At 38.2% G+C, this 27,425-nt stretch overlaps 1 protein-coding gene across 1 annotated transcript; it reads left to right on the forward strand.

Annotated features, from left to right (window-relative positions):
• The first annotated feature begins 290 nt into the window (after positions 1-290).
• On the forward strand, positions 291-25,576 carry cpsf2 (cleavage and polyadenylation specific factor 2). Its single transcript, XM_067418216.1, has 15 exons — positions 291-437; positions 1,399-1,555; positions 1,643-1,802; positions 5,298-5,403; positions 5,518-5,647; positions 7,242-7,357; positions 7,456-7,643; positions 9,850-10,140; positions 12,761-12,861; positions 14,761-14,964; positions 16,235-16,387; positions 19,091-19,316; positions 20,673-20,987; positions 23,870-24,004; positions 24,944-25,576. Exons 2-15 carry the CDS (start codon positions 1,407-1,409, stop codon positions 25,034-25,036), a joined length of 2,367 nt encoding a protein of 788 aa, XP_067274317.1. The 5' UTR covers positions 291-437; positions 1,399-1,406; the 3' UTR covers positions 25,037-25,576.
• Positions 25,577-27,425: the final 1,849 nt, after the last annotated feature.

Raw genomic sequence — 27,425 nt, forward strand, 5'->3', positions numbered from 1 at the left:
AATGTGAAAAAATGTCAAACATTGAAGTTGATATAAAATCCTAAATAAATAAATGTTTATAAAAATATTTATAAAAAAATATGATATGATTTTTTTTTTACCGTTTGAAAGGCTAAAGAAATTATTATATCCAGCCGAAATCTGTTTTTCTTATTAAAACTACATTGTAGAGATATATTTAACCCAAATGTGTTATGTGTAAAAAAATAATTGGTATGCATCGTTTACGCGACTTTTGTTAGTTTTTTTGCAACCACCTCTCTGGTGCTGTTAGTGGTAGAGTCTTGTGACGTCGGCAGCGGCGGTAATGGCTGCTGTTCTCATCTCATGCTGCCGATCTGATACATTAATATGAATTTAATATGATTTTTCAACACGTTTCAACAGTTATTAGTGACCTAACCTACTGAAAACAAAAGGGATATAACAAGATACGGGTATGCAAGTGTTTATGTACATAAAACGTCCATTTTTAAAGATAATCTCTTCATTTGTTGTCTGCTATATGTGTTTTCAATGAGTTCAGATTAAGTTTAACGTTAAATGTCAGATTTATCCTAAAGTTTTGAAATTGTATAGTGTGTGAAGGCTCATGAATATTTAGATTCATTCATTCTTGCATCATCTCGTTAAACTTGCAGTTTACAGCTCAATATACACTGCTCTGTTATTTTAATTGGCTATATGAAATATGTTTTCAAAGCGTACTGTGGTGGTCCCACGGTACAGTGTTGGTATCAGATACTACCACGATATTTGGATAAATACCATTATTTTGGTTACGTATTCTTGCCATATTCATGCATCATGGTATTCTAATGTATTGATAAGTGTACCTTGTTATTACTGTGGTACATGTACCATTACAATACAGTGGTTTTATGAACTTTTAAAAACATGGTCGTACTATTGTACTGAATGTAGTGACGCACGATATATCGGCCACCATATCGGTATAACCCAATATATGTTCATTTTTAATGTTATTGTTATTGGTCAGGTCTGGTAAGTAAAAACTCTCAGAAAAGCTGATAAATTACGGATTATAATCACTTCATAAAAGGAAAATACAGTTAAGTGCAACATCTGCAATGCAAGTCTGTCTGACAGTATACATTTGATGCTTGGTATATGGCTTTTAATGGTGAGACTTTTGATTTTGTAATCAGACACTATATAAATTATATATATATATATATATATATATATATATATATATATATATATATATATATATATATATATATATATTTGGATTTAGATTTATGGGCAAATTTATCGATTTTCAAATAAAAATAATTATTGATACTATTTACTATTTGGTTGTTAAAATATATTAAATGTGATGGGTTTCTGGTGGTTATTACTGATGATCTCTTGTGTCCATCCATCGTTCAGACGGCAGAATGACGTCCATCATCAAGCTGACGGCTCTATCCGGAGTCCAGGAGGAATCGGCTCTGTGTTACCTGTTACAGGTGGACGAGTTCCGCTTCCTGCTGGATTGTGGCTGGGATGAAAGTTTCTCCATGGACATCATAGACTCCCTGAAGAGGTATGATAGTTTGACAATGAGGCGGTGTTATTAATATAATTTCCTGTATTTGATTGTGATGTGTATTTGCCGTCCTGTCTCTGTCAGGTATGTTCATCAGGTGGATGCAGTGCTGCTCTCTCACCCTGATCATCTGCATCTGGGCGCTTTACCGTACGCTGTGGGCAGACTGGGGCTTAACTGCACCATCTACGCCACCATCCCTGTCTACAAGATGGGCCAGATGTTCATGTACGATCTCTATCAGGTGAGATGAGATGAAACTATATGGCTCACCAGCAGCCATATCACCCTGTAGCCCAAGACACAGTGTTTCCCACTGAAGCTAAGCAGGGCTGAGCCTGGTCAGTACCTGAATGGGAGACCAACTGGGAAAACTAGTTTGCTGCTGGTAGAGGTGTTAGTGAGGCCAGCAGGGGGCGCTCACCCTGTGGTCTGTGTGGGTCCTAACACCCCAGTATAGTGATGGTGACATTATACTGACAAAAGAGCACCGTCTTTCGGATGAGACGTTAAACCGAGGTCCTGACTCTCTGTGGTCATTAAAAATCCCAGGATGTCCTTCGGAAAAAGAGTAGGGGTGTAACTAGAGGTTAGATCGGGCTAAAAAAATCAAGCCCGACCCTACCCGAGGCCGTGCACGTTGTGTCCGAGCCCGGCCCGGCCCGACACATTAACTGTAATTATGAGCCCGAGCCTGATTTAAACCCGACCATTGTTCAATACGTGGGCGTTTTCACGAGAACGAGCCTGTAATGAGCAAAGCGCAGCGAAACGGACTGGTGAGGCTCATGATAAAACTACATTTAGTTTTCAGTTTTCTCCACAGCGACTGTACAGCCGAATAACATTTTGTTGCAATATTTTCATGTTTAACACTTTGAAGCTGCTTTGAAACAATCATCATTGTAAACGCGCCATAGGCTATAAATAAAGCTGACTTGACTCCGCTCAATAATCCGCAGGCGCGCGCTCATGATCCGCTCACCGGTAAACTGATGTTTGCTCAAATCCAGCTCAGACATTTATCTGTAGCTTACTTTGGTGTTGCCATTAAACAATGTGTTTTTTCCTTCATATTTATGTTTAAATATTATAATATTATTTTTACATTTCATCTGATTACGATGAGTGAAAAGATGCAAGTGGGTCAGAAATGATTTTGGTGGTTATAGTTTAATATTAAGTTTTGTTTTGTAGAAAGCATTTATTTCGTTTTGTTTAAATTGTATCTTAATTTTAAAAAAGGTTTCTTAGGCCAATTGCCTGGATTTAATAAATAAAAAGCCAATAGCAGACTATAATCGTGAGGTGAAGTCGTGGGAGTGATTGCTTTCATTGCTCATGAACTGGAGCGCGTCTCATAAATAAACCCAAACTCAGCAGCTACTCGCCTCACAGACATGAGAAATATGCGTATAGAAAGCTTGAAATGACCACTTTTAAACGAAACGATTCGAAGATATTTAATTAAGCAAAGTGCAGTGTTCACCCGAGCAGCTCTTGACTCAGAGCGTTTCTGTTTATAATGCTGCGCTCCGTCACTGCTCGAGCTGTGAGTTTAACACGCATTTTTACACTAATCCTGACTTGTGCAACTTTGTAGCCTACACATTTTTTTCTTAGTTGTTGTATTAGTTCTTACTTTGCTAAATATGTATATATAATTTCTGATTATAGCATAGCTTTCTGCCCACCCAATTAGATTAGTAAAGTAGGCTAATGATTAAAAAAACAAACGCTTGATCACGGGCCCGGCCCTACCCGACCCGAGGATAGTGCAGGGAAATCTCAGTGTTTGGGTCAGGTTCGGGCTCGGGCTCGGGCAGAGAATCTAAACTCTAGGTGTAAGCCCGGCATCCTGGCTAAATTTGCCCATTGGCCTCTGTCCATAATGGCCTCCTAATCATCCCCATATCCTGATTGGCTTCATCACTCGGTCTCCTCTCCACCAATCAGCTGGTGTGTGGTGGGCGTTCTGGCGCAATATGGCTGCCGTCGCATCATCCAGGTGGATACTGCACACTGGTGGTGGTTGAGGAGATTCCCCCCTTCTATGTAAAGCGCTTTGAGTGCCTAGAAAAGCGCTATATAAATCAAACAAATTATTATTATTATTATAGATGAACGGGTTTCAAATGAAACACTGCTTGTGATTGTTTTATGAATCTGAAATACTTATTTTTTTTAATTGTCAAATTTGTAGTTCATAAAGAAAAATGTTGATAGGTCATGGTCATTGCAACATTTATATAATGTCACATATAACTCAAATAAACAAAAATAAACCCATTCACATATATATTAATAACCTATATAAAATCATTTTAATAATCCTAATATAAAAAACATGTATTTAAAAAAATCATAATGTTAAGATTATAATTTTAAGAATACATTTGTTTTCAGCCCTAAAATGATGGCAGGCTTTTTGAGATTCTTGAATATGAAGCTTAAAATTATTTTATTGTTGTGTTGGGTTCATTTGAGGGATTTTTAAATGGGTGACTCTCACCCTAAAATTAAAGGTACACTATGCAACTTTCCGTCCGCTAGAGGGCGCCTATTCTAAACAAAGGCGTAGTTTGATGACGCCAAGTGTGAGTGCAGTATCTTGGGACATGTGGTCTTCACCTCACAGCCGGTGGAAAATAGGACACGGGCAGAAATCATGTTCATGGATGCGGTTATTAACGTTACTGTAGTGCTCTTACTGTATAAGCAGAGCAGGACCGAGTGTTGTGGAGCTGAGCTCGGCCGCTGGAGCGATTGATACACAAACACACGGCTCGCGAGTACCGGTACTTTTTTATTATGACGGGACGAGACACAGTCGCCGGGCGCGCGCACTTCCACTTTTTCCGGTCATGATTATGAGCTAAAGCAGCTCTGTTTATCATATTAGATAAATTTAAGTGTGTTTAAAATTATGTTATGACGTTACTCTGTGCGTTCGCTCGGCGCTGCTGTGACATGTTCACACTGCTAAGAGAAAAGCGCTTCTGCAGAATAAAACCGAGGGTAGCGCAGATATGATTGACAGGTGACTCCCTCAGACGCTATGCTGACACGTCCCGGGTCCTTAGTTAAAATAGCAATTTTCTCACAATTTACAAACATTTGGGATATTGTAAGTAATACTCAACTGAACAAAATATATAAAACTGGCCTAGTGGTTTTTGGATATATTACTGCAAAAATACTACATATATATATAATTAATAAAGAAAACAAACTCAGTTTTCAGATGGTCGAATTTTAATTTCATGACAGTTAAGCACATTTGTGCCAAAACCATTAATTACTGTAATGCGTCCAGATGTTTAACTTTTGAGTTTAATGAATTTTTATCATTCCCAATACTGTAATTAGTTTTTTGCTTTATTACAGTAAAGAAAATCAGCATAAATGCTGTATAACGTTATATTTTATTTTAATAATTATTTGCATTACAGTAATTGTAAAGGTTTTTCTTTTACACCTGGGAAATTTGAATTTGGGGGCTAAATTAATTTTTAATTATTATGAAAATAAAGCCACAATGCATATGGGTTGTAATGTGACCACTCTTTATTGAAACGATTTTACTTTCACAGAGATCTGTGAATCATAGACTTGAACTGTTAGTTGAAATTGGAATCCCTGTATAAAAATATTTTGTGTTCAACACAAATATCAGAATGAGGCAGAGAAACATTCTGATGATGAAACATTAATTATGTTCCATATTGTTTGATCTCAGTCTCGACACAACACAGAAGATTTCTCTCTGTTCACACTGGATGATGTTGATTGTGCTTTTGACAAAATCCAGCAGCTGAAATACTCTCAGATCGTCAACCTGAAAGGTGAGATGCAAGAAAAAGTGTCCTCAGAAATGATTAAGCTTTAATTCTCCATAATATCTGATAATGTGTCCTTTTTGGTATCTTGAAAGTTAATCATAATTTATTAATGAACAGGAAAAGGTCACGGCCTGTCCATCACCCCACTTCCTGCGGGTCACATGATTGGTGGCACTATCTGGAAAATAGTGAAGGATGGCGAGGAAGAGATCATCTATGCTGTGGATTTCAACCACAAGAGGGAGATGTAAGTATGCAAGAAATCACAAACACAAACGAGGATCTTTTTAATGAAATCTGATAGATTTCTGTCCCTCCAATCTTTCGCTTCAAAGCGTTCATTAAGAGATTATAAAATAAATCCATATGAATCGAGTGGTTTAATCCAGGTCTTCTGAAGAGACATGATCACTTATATGATGAACAGATTAATTTAGGCTTTTATTCACATATAAACATTGATTAGCGAAGATAATCCAATGCTTTGTTCTTGCACATGCTCGTGACACACGAGAATGAACCTCATTGGTTTTTGCACACCATTCAAGCACTCTTGAGCTTTATTTGCCAAATTTGAATGCTCTTATGTATATTCACTGATCAACGCTCAAGGAAAGTCTGTTCACTTAGCGGCCATATTTGCTGGCTCCCAGTGGCTGTTTCAGGCATCCAAATCTTGCTATTTGAATGGGGAAATCTCAAAAACTTCTTGCGACACTCGCATTTAAATAACTTTTCGAATCGGCAACCACATCTGGTCTGAACTGTTGCATAAATGTTGTTTCTAATGCTCAAATTGCGTTCAAAAACTTCAGGTGGGACTTATTCTTATTGGTGGTGTCTATCGGTGAATTTAAAGGCATCATGAAAGTGGTAATGAAGGCATGGGATTGTTTTTGTTGAGAGGATCCTATGTATTACTATTTCATTTTATTTTGTATTTGTTGTATTTTAATATGCTGTCAAACTGTATGGCTGCTACCTTGGCCAAGTCTCTCTCGTAAAAGAGATTTTAATCTCAATGAGACTTCCTGGTAAAATAAAGGTAAATAAATAAAGGTCTTTTTATATCTAAAGTCTTTGATCAAACCAACGTCAGATAAAAAAAATGACCTTTTTTTTCAGCATTTTTGAATTTTGATCCAGGGCCCTGTTTATATCTGATATTAAGAAGCATTTTGCTCAGTCGGAGAACAAGTGGGCGACGCTAAATACAGGTGTAAACGGGGTCTAAAACATTTTGCGCTTGCCCACTTTTGACCACTTCCAGAGGAAGTAGAAAACACATTCTACCTCAGCTTTCGCAGCTACCTCAGCTTTTTGAACAGCCACAAAAGGCCTTCTACTGTCCTAACGTGTGAACATTATGGGAAGCACACTATCCAGATGGGATTTAAACTGTCGATTGAAGACCCGAGTTTAGTTTGAAGATAAAAAAAACGTACTGAGCACTATGTTCTCTCTCCATTCCTGATTTCTAACACACTCAGAGCATTCAGAGGGTCTTGTGACTGTCAGAGCAGAAACTAAAGCTGATGCTCTCTCTGTGTTTTCCCGTCGTGTCCTGGTGTGTTCAAATGTAAATTGCGTGAGCTTAGGTCGTACATTAGATGGAAAGATCGAAAAAAAACATACATTTAAACGCCAAAAGACCTCCACTCAAAGAAATCATGACAGAAGTGGTTGAAAGTGGTCAAAAGAGACATCAGGTGTAAACGGGAATGGGTCTCTCTCGTCTACTTGTGATCCGATCGACCAGAACGCATCTTAATACCAGCTGTAAACGAGGGCCAGGTGTAGATTAAACCAAATTTGACATAATGTTTGCTGTGTCCTCTCAGTCATCTGAACGGCTGCTCCCTGGAGACCGTCAGCAGACCATCTCTCCTCATCACAGACTCCTTCAACGCCTCGTATGTACAGCCACGCAGGAAACAACGCGACGAGCAACTGCTCAGTAAGTTCAAACAAACCCAATAGTTAATAATCAAATATAATCAAACCTACTGTTACAGTCAACCAGATCTCCTAATGCTCTTCTACATTCTCTTCCAGCCAATGTAATGGAGACTCTCCGTGGTGACGGGAATGTGCTCATCGCAGTGGATACGGCGGGACGAGTGTTGGAGCTGGCTCAACTCCTGGATCAGATCTGGAGGACCAAAGACGCAGGATTGGGCGTCTACTCGCTCGCCCTGCTCAACAACGTCAGCTACAATGTGGTGGAGTTCTCAAAGTCCCAGGTGTGTGATTTGTGTCGTCTATGATTATACTGAAATTGTTGTTTTAAATGTGTGAGCTGACATTATAGAGTATGCCAGTGCTGTTTTTTCCAGAATATCAGCATGACTGCAAATGTCATATTGATTTTAATATATAAAATAGTTCAATAAACAGTCAATTAACATTTTGAGTTAAAACACTATTGTCTGTTTTTGTTTTTTGTCAATTTCCTAATTAAACCACAGAAGAACTTTATTCCTGAGCAACACACAGCAGTGCTTTATTACTGACTGAATCAGCATTTGAAACTAATCACTTTAATGGGTGTAACGTTACACAAAACTGACGGTTTGGTACATCCCTCGGTTTTGAAGTCATGGTTCGGTACAGCAGGCGAGAAAAAACTATATATATAGTGGTTTACTAAACAAATTGTGTGTCTGTCCTTAAACAACTTTTATTATAACTAAAAGTTTCTTTAAAATAAAAAATAAATAATATCTGCTAATGCTGTAAAGTGTAAACTATATTATAGTAATGTGCAAGTAAGGGCTCTCTATATAGTTTACACTTTACAGCATTAGCAGATATTATTTATTTTTTCTCTTTAAGAAACTTTGTTATAATTAACTTTGTTTAAGGGCAGACACACAATTTGTTCAGTAAACCACTGTTTATTTTTAGATATAATAATCGACACTCAAATAACAGTGTGAAAACATGTAAACTTCACATTAGGCAGTTTTTACAATAACTTCTAAATCTAATGATAAAATTATGTTTTTACCCGAATTCGTTGTTGAAATATAATCATTTATCCACAGTGGCTGTCATTTTCATGACAGATTTATTTAAACAAACATTCAATAATCAAGACATCACGAACAGGTTAAGTAGAACAGGTTAAGTAGGGGCGGCAGTGACTCAGTGGTTCATGTAGATTGTCTACAAACCAGAAGGTTGGTGGTTCGATCCCCGGTTCCATCTGACCAAGTGTCGAGGTGTCCATGAGCAAGACACCTAACCCCAGCTGCTCCCGACGAGCTGGATGGCGCCTTACATGGCTGACATCGCCGTCGGTGTATGAATGGGTGAATGTGAGGCGATATGTAAAGCGCTTTGGATGGCCATAGGGTCTGTTGAAAGCGCTATATAAATGCAGTCCATTTACCATTTACCATAGAATAGCGAACTAACAGCTGAGGACACTGATTGACTTGCCCGAGGTTAATGTTAGGTTACGTGACATGTTTAAAAGCAATGCCAATAATATAATTGTCAATAAATTGTTTAATTGACGTCTTTCCACTACTGAAACACTGATTGAGTGATTACAAAACATATGAGACTTTTTTCAGTAAGTTGTAATGTATCCTTCAACATACCTTCAGCTGTTGATTCATGTTTAGGCTATTCTTTGACGGAAGAGATGATCACGTTGACTCGCGCGCCGCACTGCTGTGCATACAGTGATCAGTCACGCTACATTAAAGAGCACCAAAATAGCATTCCATGATAAAATGGACATAATACTTAATATGTTTGTGTAGGAACTCAGATTAAAGTATTTTCTGCGCTTAAGACAGGCCGTCTGTTAACTGTTAAAGATTGCATTCGTACCGTTCACACACGTGCACCGTACCGGAAGCCCTGATTCAATGACTAAACAAATTCGCTGTTTGAATATCTGTTTTTGCTTTGTGTCAACGAAAATTTTCCAATCAGTGAAACCACAAGTTTTTTTGCATCTCCAAGCAAAACGACATAAGCGGTGCTTCGTTACTGAATGAATCAGTGTTTTAAACATGAATCATTTTAATGAATGATTCATTGACCGAATGTGCCAGTCGTTTGAACAAATCATGTCTTAATATAATTTAATTTATTGATTGCATGTAAGAATTTCACTTAAAAGATAATGCATACATTATAAGATTATAAAAGATAGCCATTGTAAAGTTTAAGGGGGCATATTGCCTTTTATTAGAAAAGTTACCCTTTATTTTTGTTACTGCTATAAACTAACAACTGCATAGAATATAAAATACCAGAATATGAAAGGCTTAAAAACCAGTCAAAATCACAAAACGTTGTTTAATTTTAAGTTTCTTATCAACAAAATCTCAGTCATCCCAATAGCAATGCTACGTCATTGAAATTTCTCAATATTGCATATGTAAGATCTAACCGTCCCATCACAGCACGAGTTCTCATGTTCTGTCACAGGTCGAGTGGATGAGCGATAAACTGATGCGATGCTTCGAGGACAAGCGGAACAACCCTTTCCAGTTCCGCCACCTCTCGCTTTGTCACAGCCTGGCCGATCTGTCCCGCGTGCCCAGCCCGAAGGTGGTTCTGTGCAGTCAGCCCGATCTGGAGTCGGGCTTCTCAAGGGAGCTCTTCATACAGTGGTGCCAGGACGCCAAGAACTCGGTCATCCTCACCTACAGGACCACACCTGGGACACTGGCCCGCTACCTCATAGATAACCCCGGGGAGAAGAGGATGGACCTGGAGGTGAGGCCCCTAGATTTTCAGATCAGCATTAAGTCAAACTGCAAGAAAAATGCTTTTCTTACTTAGTATTTTTGTCTTGTTTCTAGTCTTTCTTTTTCTTTCGGATGTTCCCTCAGGGGTCGCAGCGAATCATCTGCCTCCATCTAGTCCTATCTAGTCCAAACATCTAAAAATTTTGGGAAAAAATCACTCAAAATTAAGAGAGTTTTTGCTTTAAATAAGCAAAATAATCTGCCAGTGGGGTAAGCAAAATAATCTTAAAACAAGATTATTTTGCTTATTTTAAGCACAAACTCTCTTAATTTTTAGTTATTTTTCCCCAAAACAAGACAATAATTTTTACTTGTCTAGTAAATGTTTCTTAAAGGGGGGAGGTGAAATGCTGTTTCATGCATACTGAGCTTTTTACACTGTTAAAGACTTGGATTCCCATCCTAAACATAGACAAAGTTTCAAAAACTAATGTTGGACGTTTGATGGAGTATTTCTGTGTCAAAAATACTCCTTCAGGTTTCTCACAAGTTTCGGAGAGTTTATTTCGAGTATGGGTCTACTTGACGTTAATAGATCGGAAGGTCCTTGTATGGGCCGTATGGGCTCTTCTCCCGGTAGGGTGCGCGCGCGCCCGTCACTAGCGCGAGAGAGGAAATGCACGCTGTAAACAGTAAACTGCTCTCAGCTGCAGATCCAGTCGTCCGTGAACGCTTATGTCGGTTATAGTCCGCTCCGCGCTCCACTTAATTTCTCCACTTTGACATTAAGCGACTTCGACGCTTCAGCACAGCATTCCGGGAAGGCAGCGCTGCATTTGAACCGATTTGAACGCAGAAATGCTTCAGTCGCATCGCAAAGTGGATCTCCACACTCCAAGAAGTGTGTTTTTGACGGAGCCGTCCCAGCGATAAAGGTTCGGTCCTGCTTTGGAAGCAGCCGGTAAGTAAAACTGCTTCAAATGTCTGTGCTGTTGCTTATCGTCGCGTGAGTAAACATCAGTAAACGACGCGATCACGTGCTTCGTCATTCAAATGCACTAACGGACTTCATTGCTGTTCTATGTAACTTATAACGTTTCACTACTCTGACGTGCAAAACCGTTTTGCTTGCTACTAAGGTTTGGTCGCAAACAATAGTCCATAAACCGAATCATGTCATGTTGACAGGCCCCTAAATACAGTACATACCACAGAGACGGACGTCCTGCTGTTGCTGTTTCTATTTCAGGCTCCGAATTAGATTCTGGATCATATCTTTTAGCTGAGATGGGTTTCTCCACGCTTGAGGACGTCACCGCTTTGCGCGCTTGTCATTCTTTAGCTCCGCCCACACGATACGCCTCCAGGCGCTCGTTTTTTTCCGCAAAGACTCGGTACAGCCCATATTTCTTTTACAAATATAATAAAACTAAAGACTTTTCGGAGATATGAAGGATGCAATACTACTCTATAGGTACTCAAGATTGACATGCGATTGACTGAAACTGAGTGTTTCACCCTCCCCTTTAATGTAAGAATTTTTTGAGATTTTGACTGGAAACAAGACAAAAATACTACGTAAGAAAAGCATTTTTTGCAGTGTGCACTTTAACTTATGCCGGGTTCAGACTACACAATATTTTTGTGTGTTTTACGATAGTCACTGTCCTGTGATAATTATGCCGTTGTGGCTACATTCAGACTCCAGGCAAATGTGGCCCAAATCTGATTTTCTCATGAAAATGTGAACAGCACAAACCACATGGATTCTATATTCAGAAATTTTTTTTCTCAGATTTTCACTTCAATTGTCTGTGAATTTGTGATCAGAATTATACAAAAGTAAAAAAAGTATTATTAATTTAATAGACATAACTTAAAAAAACCCACTGTAACACTTTAGTTTATTAGCATGCATATTACTAAGATATTGGCTGTTTATTAGTACTTATAAAGCACATATTAATGCCTTATGATCATATTCTACATCCCTTAATCATACCCTACCTAACAACTAGCTTACAAACGATTAATAAACAGTAATTAGAGGAGTTTATTGAGGCAAAAGTCGTATTTAATAGTGAGAATTGGACCAAAAACACTTTACAATAAGGTCTTATTTGTTAACATTAGTCCATTAATTTAAATTTCATGGCATGGCAAACATTAATTTTGGGCTTTTTATGCTATTTTCATCTTCCCGGTTTGATATCTACATGTCAACGTCACAGGATGTGACATGGCGAAACACGATAGTACATCGACGATGCATCTAATGATAATTCATGAGAATGTGGGGCCTTATCTTATGAGAAGACAATGACTTGTAAATTATTCATGAGACCTTATTGTGAAGTGTTACAAAAACAAAATAAGTTGATTTTGAATCTGTTTAACTTGTATGTAACTAGTTTGCTTATTACGTCTCTCAGACAAATCTCTGAATATTAACGATTAGATCCAACAAATTTTGGCAGATCTTGGGATTAGTTAGTCCTCTGTAGTGCTTTTGATTTTCCAGATCATTTTTTTGGTTTTTGTGTGCAGTATTTTTTCAGATGGTCTGTGGATGTGCGCTCTAACTCTAAGACTGTGCAGCGTCTGATGTGTTTGACTTGTTATTTTGATGCTTTTTTCCCCTGAACTAGATAAGAAAACGTTGCCGACTGGAAGGACGAGAACTAGAGGAGTACTTGGAGAAAGAGAAAATGAAGAAAGAAGCTGCCAAAAAACTGGAGCAGGCAAAAGAGTGAGTGGAAATGTGTTTGACTAAAACATTGTCAGAATGATTCACCCAGAATGCACTGCTTATCAAACCAAGTCTTTCTCAAAGCACTTATCAAGTGTAGTGTGGGTAATCCTCTGCAAATATTCAAAGGACAGATCCTCGCTGAAAAAAATCTATAGCTATAAATATTGTATGAATCACTCGCGCTAGAGCTGCACGATTGGGTCAAAAAGTTATATTAAACATTCAACATCTCCTGCTGCCACTGCTTAAAAAGGAATAAACTCGCTTTGAAGCTCTCATATTGATCAGGGTGTGCAAAACCTTTTCTCCAAATTAATTCATATTTTACCCACGCTCTGTTGAAAATGCTGTTCACTTTTATGCTCACCATACCTGCATTTACTGTATTTGTATAAAAATACAATAAAAACAGTAATATTGGGAAATATTATTACACTTTAAAATGTTTTTTTTTAATGTGAATTATATTTTATTTCTGTGATCAGAGCAAAATTTTCAGCATCATTACTCCAGTCTTCAGTGTCACACAGGGGCGTAGCTTGGCCACCCCTGATGCGCAAGCTTTTTTATGGCTTTAAAAGCTGATATTTCTCAGTTAAAAAGAACTGACACTGGCTCAAAGGCCATGTACACACTCCAGCTGAACTAAGTTGTCACTTTACCTATCAATATGGGAAAAATAACAAGCCCAAAGTTGCCTTTAATAAGTGGCATTGGCAACGCTGCAATGCGCGCTTGGTAAAGCAGCTTTACGATCATTAAAACAAAACCCAGCAGAGCGAGACGCGAACGCAACGGTCAGAAATGTTCTTCAAGCGCATGTTTGCATAGAAAAAGAATGGAAAATTTGCACAGTGGAATGGAAAAAGGCCAACAAAATAAAATATTATACATGGTTATACACACAGCCTTCATTATGCACATATCCTGTGATAGCACAAAGAAAGCACAGTCATTTACAGTTGCACTTTGTAACGAAAATATAGTTGAACACACCCTTGCATTTTTAATTACTTCTTAAAACGTTATTAAAAAATTTGACGTTTACTGACAACTTTATCCAGTTTAATCGGTAATATATATCGGCTACTCAAAGAGCTCTACTGCTTACGGTATACAGAGACTCATATGAGAATTTATGCCAGGCAAAAGTGCAATCATTACATAGGACCATTATACAGTTTAACCAGTTTGTTGAGATGCAAAGACATCCATTTTAAGGTGTTCCACCCAGGATATACAGTCATTTTCTCCAGATTTGAAGCACACCAATAAAATCACTGGGTCTTACCTGGCCACCCCTGATAAAAGTTCTGGCTGCGCCCCTGGTGTCACGTGATCCTTCAGAAATCATTCTAATATGATGATTTGCTCCAGAAACTTTTATGATTATTATTAATGTTGAAAACAGTTGTGCTACTTCATATTTTTGTAGAAATTGTGATAGATTTCTTCAAGATTTTTTGATTCAAAAGAACGTTTGTTTGAAGTATACTTTTTTTTATCATTATAAATGTCTTTGCTGTCACCTTTGATTAATTTAATGCATTCTTGCTGAATAATATTAATAATAATTAACTTTTTCATGTACATTATTATTCTTAAAACTATTGTGAGTTGTTATATATTTATATTGATAAAATAACACAGTACACAATAAAAGTAAATGTTATTTCATTAATAATATTATTATTAGCCTAACAATGCTGAGAAAAGTGCAGTCAACCCCCCTTTTCTGTTCTCGTTTCTTCACTTTCACGGCTCGTTGATGGTGATCTCAGCCATTTGTGGTTTAATAATCTCATTAAGCCATTTCACGAGTTCAATGATCTGTTCAGATGTAATTTACAGCTTTGCATTTGAGGTTCAGTGACCGCATTCTGTGTTCATGGTCAGGGTGGACATGGACTCGAGCGATGAGAGCGATATGGAGGACGATCTGGAGCAGCCGGCGGTGGTGAAGACCAAACATCACGACCTGATGATGAAGGGCGAGGGCGGGAGGAAGGGCAGCTTCTTCAAACAGGCCAAGAAGTCCTACCCCATGTTCCCTACACACGAGGAGCGAATCAAATGGGATGAGTACGGAGAAATCATCAGGTGAATAAGACGAATTAATCAAATGTGTTGCATGAATGCAATGTAAGTCACTTTAGATGAAAGCATCTACCAAATCTGTAAAACATAAATCATTTAGTTCTTCCCCTTAAAGGGTAAGTTCATCCAAAAATGAAATTTATGTCATTAATGGCTCACCCTAATGTCGTTCCTCACACGTAAGACCTCCGTTCATCTTCAGACACAGTATAAGATATTTTATATTTAGTCCGAGAGCGTATGCAAGTGTATGCACACTATACTGTCCATGTCCAGAAAGGGAATAAAAACATCATCACAGTAGTCCATATGAGACATCAGTGGGTTAATTAGAGTCTCTTGAAGCATCCAAAATACATTTGGGTCCAAAAATAACAAAAACTACGACTTTATTCAGCATTGTCTTCTCTTTCGTGTTTGTTTTCAATCCTCAAATAAAGATTCACACGGTTATGAATCAGCGTATTGATCAATGATTCGGATCGCCAATGTCACGAGATTTCAGCAGTTTGACACGCGATCCAAATCCAAAGTTAAGTGAAGTGATCAGTATTTATGCAGTATTACATGGGTTTGTGTTAATATTTACTAGTATATTTTATGAATCCTTGAGTATGTCTTGTTTTTTTTCCTTCAAAATTCTTAGTTTCATCTTCAGGGTTATTATTTTTAACTAAACGAAAACTACTACAACATTTTTTTGTTAATCATAATAAAGCTAATATAAATATTAGTTTAAAAACTAAAAGTAGAATTGTTTTATTGGCAATAAACTGAAATAGGTTGCACTAAAATTATTAACTGGAAATAATTATCAAACTAGCTAAAATTTAATTTAAAAAATAAACTTTAATGTCTTAAATATATTATAAAATATATAATAAAATGACGAAAGCACATCATTCATGAGGTTACTAAAATTTAACTAAATGTAACAAAAAAACATTAAAATTAATTAAATATATTAAGAAAATCATAATAAAACAAGCATCACTTTGTCCAAATCCATAAATGTAAATTAATTTGATTTCTTCCCCTTACAGTAAAGTAAGGTGATGGTATCAGATGGAAAAACCATGGTATTTATGTAGTATTCATGGGTTTGTGCTTGTATTTACTCTATCAGCTAATAAAAACTTGTATATTTTGGGAAATCCTAAGGATATGTATTTTTGTTTCCCTTAAAAAAAAGCTTGGATTTATGTTTATTGTGTAATATTTGTGTGTCATTTCTGTATTTTCTGTGGAATGACCTTTAATCTCTGACCCTCAGGCCAGAGGAGTTTCTGGTTCCTGAGCTCCAGGCCACTGAAGAGGAGAAGAGCAAACTGGAGTCTGGGCTGATTAATGGAGACGAGCCAATGGAGCAAGACCTGTCCGACGTGCCCACCAAATGCATCAGCAACACACAAACACTAGAGATCAGGTGAGGACTTCATCATGGCTGTCTCAATGTTCCTACCATTTATGATGGAAGCGTTCAAATAATTATTTTAATGCTTGAATTTATATTAACAGTTTAGTCGCTACAGCAGTGTTTAGGACAGGGGTCCCCAATCTTGGTCCTGGAGGGCCACTGTCCTGCACAGTTTAGCTTCAACCCCAATCAAACACACCTGAAGCAACTAAACAATACCTATAAAGGCATTGGGTGCGTTTACATGCACGTTCTTAAGCCGATTATGCCTAATAAGCCGACAATGAACATGGTCATGTAAATGTAGTAACTCGTTTTCTTTTATCGGAGTACGGTCATAAGCGGCGTAAGAATAAACCGGTCGGGACAGGTAGTTTCTTGCCTCTTACCCTGATTTCGCGAATCATGTAAATGCATTAACCTGCTTTCTGACGGCTCATTGAAGTGCGCATGTGTGATAGGTGACAAAAAACGCAAACTTAGAGCAGATTTAAATGCATCCAGACAGAGCGAGCTTGCGTTTTGCATGAAATAAGGACATATATCACAAACACAGACTCTTTTAAGACCCAGAAAATTGTAAAGATGTGTTCTCATCTCATGCAGCAGAAGTAGAAGAGGTTCAGTCAAAATGTTACATCTGGAACTAATGAGGGATAATATGAGCCGTAAATCTTCCGCTGACACGCTTTATTTGACATCAAAACTGATGTAACATTGGGAATACTCTGAGTCAGAGACGGACATTATTAATTTGACGTCACTACAAGGAAATAACCCGGTTTATTAATTATGTCATGTAAACACGGTTTAGTTGCGTTGTCATTGTACTGGTTTGCATGTAAATGGGGAAAATTGGTTATTTCAATAAGCTGATTTTTTTGTGTTTATCAGCTTACTTGTGTGCATGTAAACGCGCCCAATGATTAGCATTGATTAGCTGCTTCAGGTGTGTTTGATTGGTGTTGGAGCTAAACTCTGCCGGACAGTGGCCCTCCAGGACCGAGATTGGGGAGCCCTGGTTTAGGATCTATTGTATGTGTTTGTTTAGGTTAGATTGTGTTCAGGGTGTGTCATTCTTGACCGTGGCCTGCAGGGGTCAGTCTCCCTCTAGCATGTTACAGTCACGAATCAGTGTTTGGTAAAAAATGTCACGCCTTTGCTGAGATGTAAAATCATAGAGGTATCCTACAGTCAGTAAAAAAAAAAAACATGTTTCTCACAGACACTTGTATACACAATTGTCAGCGTTTGCCATTTAGCTGGTGTCCGTTTTAACTGAATAATTGCTCCTTACACTCTTAATAACCCTCTGTCCATCTCTAATATAATCACACATATACACACAGCCTCACACATATCTCGGATAATCACACATTTTTTCCATGAAATCCAGAAAATGTAAAGCACAGAACAATGTAACACAATTTTAAAGGGCTGGTTTATTATGATGTGACTTTTCTTACTTTAGTTAGTGTGTAATGTTGCTGTTTGAGCATTAACAACATTTCTAAAGTTACAACGCTCAAAGTTTAAAGCAAAGGAGATATTTTATTTTACAGAAAGCACTTTTTAAAGACTACAACAAACAGCTGGTAAAGACTACAATTACTTTCTTCATGAAATTTACATAAACCCCAACACGCAACAAAAGGGATGAGATTATGACAGAATATGCTGATCAATGACTTGAAGATAGTTTATTCATAAATGAATCAATATCCATTCAGAAACGTCCTGTCTCATTCTCCATGTTGTCTCTTCTTCTTGAGTCTCTCCATCATTGTCTGACTCCGGTTTAATCATAAAACACTGAGCAGTTTCATTGCGTGTCTGCGTGACGTAATCAGAGCTGCTAGCACAAGCTTTTGAGGCTCCGCCCCATGAGCAGCAGCTGATTTGCATTTAAAGGGACACAAAAACAGCATGTTTTTGCTCACCCTCAAAAAGTGACAATTTTAACATGTTATAAAAATTATCTATGGGGTATTGAGCTAAAACTTCAAATACACTCCCTGGGGACATCAGAGACTTATTTTACATCTTATCAAATGTTTTTATCAACCACCCTTTTATGAATTCAATTTATTAGATATGCTTTTAGATTCTTAAAATGTTATTAAACCATTAAAACAAATGCTTAATCACTGTTATATTTATGAGGGTGTCCTGGAAAATGTCCTCCCCTGTAAGGTGTCTCTGTCCCCGGGTTAGAGAGCATGTCAACATAAAATATTTGTCAAAATAAATTTTGTGTCGGAAATTAGTAAAAGAGCTTTCCATATTCCTGTAAAAACTCCTCAAATAAGAAAGTTTCATTATTATTATTATTATTTTTAATATATTGTTCAATAAATATTCTGTTACACCACATACTTTAATGGGTTAGTTAACCCAAAATACGGTGAAAAAAATCATGTCGTTCCAAACCTGAGACTTTCGTTTCGTTCTTAGGAACACAAATGATGATCTTTTTGATGAATTATGATTATTTTGGTTTTTTTTAAAAAGTGAAATTTTAATGCAACTTTGAGTATAAAAAATGCATTTATTAATTATATAGCTTAATCTTACCATAGTTAATCAAATTCATCTTTGTATGTTTTGTGGTGATAATTTTTTTCAAACGAATATTGTATTGCCTGGTCATACTTCTTGTAGAAGGACCCAGATACAGCATTCAGAGTCCTTCATTCATCTTTTGTGTCTCAGAGCTCGAGTCTCCTACATCGATTATGAGGGCCGTTCTGACGGGGACTCCATTAAGAAGATCATAAACCAGATGAAACCCAGACAGCTAGTCATCGTTCACGGCCCGCCTGAGGCCAGTCAGGACCTGGCCGAGTCCTGCAAGGCCTTCAGCGGGAAGGACATCAAAGTTTACATGCCAAAACTGCAAGAGACGGTGGATGCCACCAGCGAGACACACATTTACCAGGTAATGCTTCTCTCTGTATGTTTTTAAGCTTAAAGGGATACTTCACCGCTTTTTCATATTAAACTGTTATTCCCTTAACTAAAACGAGTTGATACACACCTCTCTCGTCTCAGTGCGTGCACTTAATCGCTCTGACGCGCGGTGACGATCTGATAGCATTTAGCTTAGCCCACTAAGCCCAGTTCATTCACTATGGTACCAAACAGAGATCAAGTTAGAGGCCACCAAACACCTCCACGGTTCCCTATTTAAATACAGTTACACCAATAGTTGAACGATCAAGTATGGTGACACAAAATAAAACGTGGCGCTTTTCTAAGCGCATTAAAAAGGAGAACTATAATGTTTTTTTCTGTATATATTAAAGCCCATTTATAATATTAGACACCCTCTCTGACCCTTAAAATTGAACAGGTCTTAAAGTCACACTTTCGGTGTTATCGATCTAAAATGTGTGTGTGCGGTAGTGCGAGTGTGCATGTACCAACAAAGGTCCGAGCGAGGCCTTTGTCTTCGCAAGCACATGTAAATATGTAAACATGAATATGATTAACATGTTCCTGAACACTTAATGGTTCTCTTATATTCAATCTCCCCCATTCATATTTAAAGGATGGCCATTTAAATACCAATATAAGCTCAGAACAGTGGTGTTAATATAGCATAATGAGACATTAATAAGCTATTTTCTGTAGACCGCTCATTTTTAAAGGGAAACAGCGTAACAAGGTGGGAGAAAAAAAATCACAAATGTTTTAAAATTTGTTTTTAAGTAGTTATTCCCTGGGTGAGTAAAGTCAGTGTGTTTTAGTTCTCTTCGGTTTAATGTTAACCTGCATTTTCAGGAAAAAGAAAAACCTCTCCGGGTCAAAATGACCCGAACACGACCTGAGGGTTAAAAGTTAGTGTTAAATATCAGGGATAATTGAGTGGACAACATTATGAAAACATGTCTGGATTATTTTAAACCACTTTTTCATTGTATTTTCTTTTTATTTACCTTGACTGATTCACTATTTTTATTTATTTATGTATGTATTTTTTATTTTAAATGGTATAACAAATTAACTTTTTAAAAATATTAATATTCAATATAGTCTCTTTAATATTATGAGGTTATTAAAAAAATTAGATGTTTAAAATAAAATAGTGTGAATGTCTAGCAAGGTAAACTCATGTTCCTGCTCAATATATAAATATTAAATATAATGCAGCAGATGTTCTGGTTGCTTTGAGTTGTGAATGTTTCAAAAGAGAAAAACTGATAATATGATTCCCTTTAAATATAATTCAAACTTTGACTGCAGTGTCCACCAGTTTTCTGAAACATTGACTGACGGATGAATGTGTCCGTAGGTCAGGCTGAAGGACTCTCTGGTCAGCTCGCTGCAGTTCTGTAAAGCCAAAGACACAGAGCTGGCCTGGATCGACGGCGTTTTGGACATGCGGGTGGAAAAGGTGGACACGGGTGTCATCGCGGAGATGGGAGGAGAAGCAAAAGAGGAGACGGAGGATGGAGAACCGGCCATGGACGTCACGCCGGACCTCTCGACTGAGCCCAGCGTCGCGGCTAACCAGCGGGCCATGAAGACTCTGTTTGGAGAGGATGAGCGGGAGATCTCGGAGGAGAGCGACGTCATACCCACACTGGAACCGCTGCCAGCTAATGAGGTGAGTGAGACATTAAAGGGTTAGTTCACCCAAAAATGAAATGTATGTCATTAACTCCTCACCTGTGAGACCTCCGTTCATCTTCACACACAAGATATTTTATATTTAGTCAGAGAGCGTATGCAAGTGTATGCACACTATACTGTCCATGTCCAGAAAGGGAATAAAAACATCATCAAAGTAGTCCATATGAGACATCAGTGGGTTAATTAGAGTCTCTTGAAGCATCCAAAATACATTTGGGTCCAAAAATAACAAAAACTACGACTTTATTCAGCATTGTCTTCTCTTCTGGGTTTGTTTTCAATCCTCAAATAAAGATTCAAACGGTTATGAATCAGCGTATTGATTCATGATTCGGATCGCCAATGTCACAAGATTTCAGCAGTTTGACACGCGATCCGAATCATGAATCAATACGCTGATTCATAACCGTTTGAATCTTTATTTGAGGCGCACTAAAATGTCCCGTTCATTCATCAACTGAAAACAGGATGACTAATCTATTTTTGGGATTTAAGAATCGATATCAGTTCATAAAAATCGATTAAAATCAAGAAATCCTTATTTTTTATCCAGCCCTACTATTTTTATCGTAGTACTGTAAAATAAAATGTAAAAATAAAATAAAAAGATTCTCGTTTGCTGTGCTTGTTTGTAGGGCTGCGTAATTTGTCAAATATTTTGTGATTTTGAATAATATTCAATAATTACTACTGCTATTATTATTACTAAACAAAAATATAAATATTACTAAATAAAAACAAAGGAAATATTGCTTTTGTTATATTTCACTGTAAAATTAACGAAACTATTTAAGAATAGTAGTATACCGGTAATATTAATTTTGCAAAGCTGTGCAATTAAACAATAGTCTTAATCTTAAAGATTGTTGGTGTGTTGCCTTCCTAAATGCACATTAAATCAAACCAAACTAAAGCGGCCATAGTGAGCAGTTCACGTCAGAAACACACAGAAACATAAACTGCAGCCTTTGCGATTTCATAATAGCACTAAGGCTAGTTTTATTTTGAGTTGTCGTGCAGCCCTAGGTACAAAGAAGAACAAAGAGAGTGACTTACAATATAAAAATATAATAAATATAAATTGGGATAAACTGAGCTCATGATGAAGCTAAAAATATTTGATACAGTTTATCAGACATCAGTGGAATGACTTTAAAATTGATCTGCTGACTGAAGAAGCAGGACGAAAGATCTCATTAAACACCCCAAAGGCTCTGAGATGAACAGATAAGGTGTTATATTACATGGCTCTCTGAAATGCTTGATTCTGATTGGTCAGGTGTGACATTCCAAGGTCAGTTATTGCCCAATAATGATCGTCGTCAATAGCAGCGCTGAATAATTAATTATGCTAATCTGGATATTTAAAGGGATAGTCCACCCAAAAAGGAAAATGAGTCCATGATTTACTCACTCTCAAGTCATCCTAGGTGTGTATGACATTCTTCTTTTAAACGAATACAATCTGAGTTATAATAAAAAAGTCCTGGCTCTTGCTTGCATTATAATGACATTGACTTTTTGACATTTTTTGAAGTCCATAAAAGTGCATCTATCCGTCATATAACTGCTCCACACGGCTCATGAATAAAGACCTTCTGAAGTGAAATGGTGCATTTGTGTAAGAAAAATATCCATATTTAAAACTTCATAGACTAAAATAACTAACTTCTGGCAGTCAGCGTTACGCAAGTTTCTTTCATGTCTCTCATATCACGACGTGGACAGACGTGCTCTCTCTCGTGTCATTTAAATGCAGCCGGTGCCATCTTGCACCTCTGTTATTGACTGTACTTACTGTACAATGTGAATTCTGTATTAGTAGTGATACGACTGTACATTATCCCTTAAATGTCTGTTTTGTTTGAACTTGTTTGTTCGTCTAGGCTCAAAGCTACTGGCTAGTGAAACTTTGTGTTTAATGAGCTAATCAAATATTTCAACTCAAATCAATGTGTAATAAGTGGGATGATGTACATCCAGCCGGTTGTTATCACAAAATAAAGCCCCTTATTTTACGATTACAACCGGCTGGATGTACATTATCCCTTACGCATTGAGTATGCAGGGGTATTCTTCTTCTTCTTTCGGCTGTTCCCTTCAGGGGTCGCCACAGCGAATCATCTGCCTCCATCTAGCCCTATCCTCTGTATCCTCTTCTCTCAGACTGTCGACTTTCATGTCCTCCGTCACTACATCCATAAACCTCCTCTTTGGTCTTCCTCTTGACCTCCTGCCTGGCAGCTCTAACCTCAGCATCCTTTTACCGATATATATTAACTCTCCCTCCTCTGAACATGTCCAAACCATCTCAACCTGGCCTCTCTAACTTTGTCTCCAAAACATCTGACATGTGCTGTCCCTCTGATGTCCTCATTCCTGATCCTATCCATCCTCGTCACTCCCAAAGAGAACCTCAACATCTTCAGCTCTGCTACCTCTAGCTCTTCCTCCTGTCTTTTCCTCAAACCATACAACATTGCTGGTCTCACTACGGTCCTGTACACCTTTCCTTTCATTCTTGCTGGTACTTTTATCACACAACAGACCTGGTACTTTTCTCCACCCATTCCAACCTGCCCGCACACACTTCGTCACCTCTTTTCCACACTCCCCATTGCTCTGGACTGTTGACCCTTAGTACTTAAAATCCTGCACCTTCTTTACCTCTTCTCCCTGTAACCTCACTGTTCCACTTGGTTTCCTCTCATTCACACACATGTATTCTGTCTTGCTGCGACTAACCTTCATTCCTCTGCTCTCCAGAGCAAACCTCCACCTCTCTTGACTTTCCTCCACCTTCTCTATGCTCTCACTACAGATCACAAGATGTGAAATAACACGTGTTCTTCACAGGTCCCAGGTCATCAGTCTGTGTTCATCAACGAACCCCGACTGTCGGACTTTAAGCAGGTTCTGCTGCGTGAAGGGATCCAGGCGGAGTTTGTGGGAGGAGTTCTGGTGTGTAATAATCTGGTCGCTGTCAGGAGGGTGAGTGGAGTCAGATTACACCTCACAATATGCAAATCATCTGTATTTACGTTTGATTAGTGGACAGCACATTCATTAGTGAATGCATACAATCATGATGTGTTCTTGGGTTTAATCTGGATCCTGCAATTCTGGGACATCTGCTTTTGAGATGCATTTCTGCAATGAGCTCTACATTTTTAATTAAAAAATTAAATTGTAAAAATGATTCATAAAGTTCAAATATTCTAAGGGTTTCCGAGGCCGAACGATTTTTTTTATTGTGGACACACTTTCTCCAATTCATACTAATATGAGTACACCATTTTTGTATATCTTAAAGGGATAGTTCACCCAAAAATTACAATTCTGTCATCATTTATTCACCCTCAAGTTGTTCCAAACCTCAATTTTGTTCCAAAATGTATTTATTCTGCTGAATACAAATTAAGATATTTTGAAGAATGTGGCCAACCAAACAGTTGATGTACCCCATTGACTTCCATAATATGTGGAAAAATACTATGACATTTCACTGAAATTTTTTGTGTTCAGCAGACGAAATACATTTATACAGGTTTGGAACAACTTGAGGGCGAATAAATGATTGCAGAATTTTCATTTTTGGGTGAGCTATCCATAAGGCTTTGGAACAGTGTATCAACAGGAAAATAGCACAATGTGACCTTTTTGGGGTAAATTCGTCTTGAGACTCCAGTGTTTTGCTGTTTTTGTGTGCAAGAGCACATTCTGTGCATGCTGAGCGAACGCCCCCAGCATGCTTACCTGAACACCTCACTCCGAGCTGTACAACACTAACCTCACTGACCTCTCTCTCTCTCTCTCTCTCTCTCTCTCTCTCTCTCTCTCTCTCTCTCTCTCTCTCTCTCTCTCTCTCTCTCTCTCTCTCTCTCTCTCTCTCTCTCTCTCTCTCTCTCTCTCTCTCTCTCTCTCTCTCAGACGGAAGCGGGCCGCATCTGTCTGGAAGGCTGCCATTGTGATGACTACTACAGGATTCGTGAGCTGTTGTATCAGCAGTACGCTGTCGTTTAGCTCTTCAGTGCTGAACGGTTCTCATTAAGCGCCAGCCGTACCCTTATTTTCCTTTTGTAGGTTTTCAGTAGTTTGTTTTCCTGCACATTTAAATGGCAGACTCAAAGTGACCCAAGATGAGGGTCTGTTGAAGAATCGTTGCTACTATGATTTTGTTCAGAACTGCTGGATGCAAAGACATGTTTAAGCCTTTTTACCCCTTATTTTGTCCATAGATAAACTTCAGTTTTTGTAATGAAATGTTGTCAATGTGGGTTTGTGCATTTACCTTCATTTGGATGCTTCTATCTAAAGTGGGGATATTGTGCGATATTGACAGATGATATCTCAATATTTTCTGGGATTTTATCGATAATGATAATTAGATCATATTTTGCCAAGCGTGTTATTGTGCTGGTACCTTGGCAGGTTTTGGACTGCCGTGGACAGCGGACTTCAGTTTGCAGCAGTGACAGAAATGATATTTTCCGATAAGTTTTGTCAAGTTTATTTTTCCTTTTATGGGCATTTTACCTTTATAAAGTCATTTTTCTAAGCTAATGTATGCATCATCTTTTGCGTCAAAATTCTTACATTTAATAAAATTCAATTAGAATAATAAGATACAATAGGGCTGTTACAATCAAATTAAATCACCATCAACTAAATTCATCTTTACAATGCAGAGGAAGCACAGAAGCTGAAGTGGCATTTAGATAATTTACACGGACTGTTTAAAGGGGGGGGTGAAATGCTGTTTCATGCATACAGAGCTTTTTACACCTTTAAAGACTTGGATTCCCATCCTAAACATAGACAAAGTTTCAAAAACTAATGTTGGACGTTTGATGGAGTATTTCTGTGTTAAAAATACTCCTTCCGGTTTCTCACAAGTTTCGGCGAGTTTTTTTCGAGTATGGGTCTACTTGACGTTAATAGAGCGGAAGGTCCTTGTATGGGCTGTACGGGCTCTTCTCCCGGAAGGGTGCGCGCGCGCGTGACTAGAGGGAGAGAGAGGAAATGCACGCTGTAAACAGTCTCTCAGGTGCAGATCCAGTCCGTGAACACTTCTGTCGCGCCGCGCTCCACTTTATTCCTATGGGTGACGTCGAGCGGCTTCAGCACAGCATTCCGGGAAGGCAGCGCTGCATTTGAACCGATTTGAACGCAGAAATGACGGGAAGCTTCAAGGCATCGCTTCAGTCGCGTGGCAAAGTGGATTTCCACGGTCACTGCTGTCACAGGACTTCACCAAATCATACCAAAGAAGTGTGTTTTTGACAGAGCGGTCCTGCTTTGGAAGATGCCGGTGAGTAAATCAACTTCAAATGTCTCTGCTATTGGCTACCGTCGCATGAGTAAACATCAGTAAACGATACGATCGCGTGCTTCGTCATTCAAATGCGCTGACGGTTACTCCATTGTTGTTCTGTATAACGTTACAGTATTCTGACTCTGACGTGCAAAACCGTTTTGCTTGCTACCTCTAAGGTCTAGTCACATACAATAGTCCATAAACCGAATCATGTCCTCATAAACTGCACACAAAGGCCCCTAAATACAGTACATACCACAGAGACGGACATCCTGATGTTGCCGTTTCTCCTGTTCAATTTATTTCAGCCTCAGATTTGATTGTGGATCATTATCTGTATTAGCTGAGATAGATGGGTTTCTCCACGCTTGAGGACGTCACCGCTTTGCGCGCTTGTCATTCTTTAGCTCCGCCCACACGATACGCCTCCAGGCGCTCGGTTTTTTCCGGAAAGACTCGGTACAGCCCATATTTCTTTTATAAATGTGATAAAACTAAAGACTTTTCGGAGATATGAAGGATGCAATACTACTCTATAGGTACTCAAGATTGACATGAGATTGACTGAAACTGAGTGTTTCACCCCCCCTTTAATGAGCTCAGAGGAACGTGAATGAGTTTAACTTGAGGTTACAAATGCATATGTTTTGATGCTTTAAACTAAAAATTTCTAAAATGTATTTTTTTAATTATTTAAAAAATGAAAAGATCTGAAATTAAAGGCAGGTCAGTGTTAATGAGTGAGTCATTGAGATTCAATTGATTTTTTCAAACGGCTGATTCATTCAGGAAAGAAGCATTTGCTGCTTCCCAATTCGCCTACTTATACTACACCCTAAAATGATATACTCTTTTTGTGAAGAAAAAGTTTTTAACAGCTGTTTGGTAGCCTGACGTTGCCATACTCAGATTCTGGTCAGAATGAGTCGGTGCGTTCACACTTGTCATGTTTGGTTCGATTAAAACGAACCCTGGTGCGATTGCTCGTTTAGTGCGGTTCATTTGAACATATGTGAACGCTGCCATCCGAACCCTGGTGCGCACCAAACAAGTGGACCGAGACCGTTAAAAAGATGAGTCTCGGTCCGCTTCCAA

Source organism: Pseudorasbora parva, chromosome 15 (genome assembly GCF_024679245.1).
Source record: "Pseudorasbora parva isolate DD20220531a chromosome 15, ASM2467924v1, whole genome shotgun sequence".
Classification (NCBI taxonomy): Eukaryota; Metazoa; Chordata; class Actinopteri; order Cypriniformes; family Gobionidae; genus Pseudorasbora; species Pseudorasbora parva.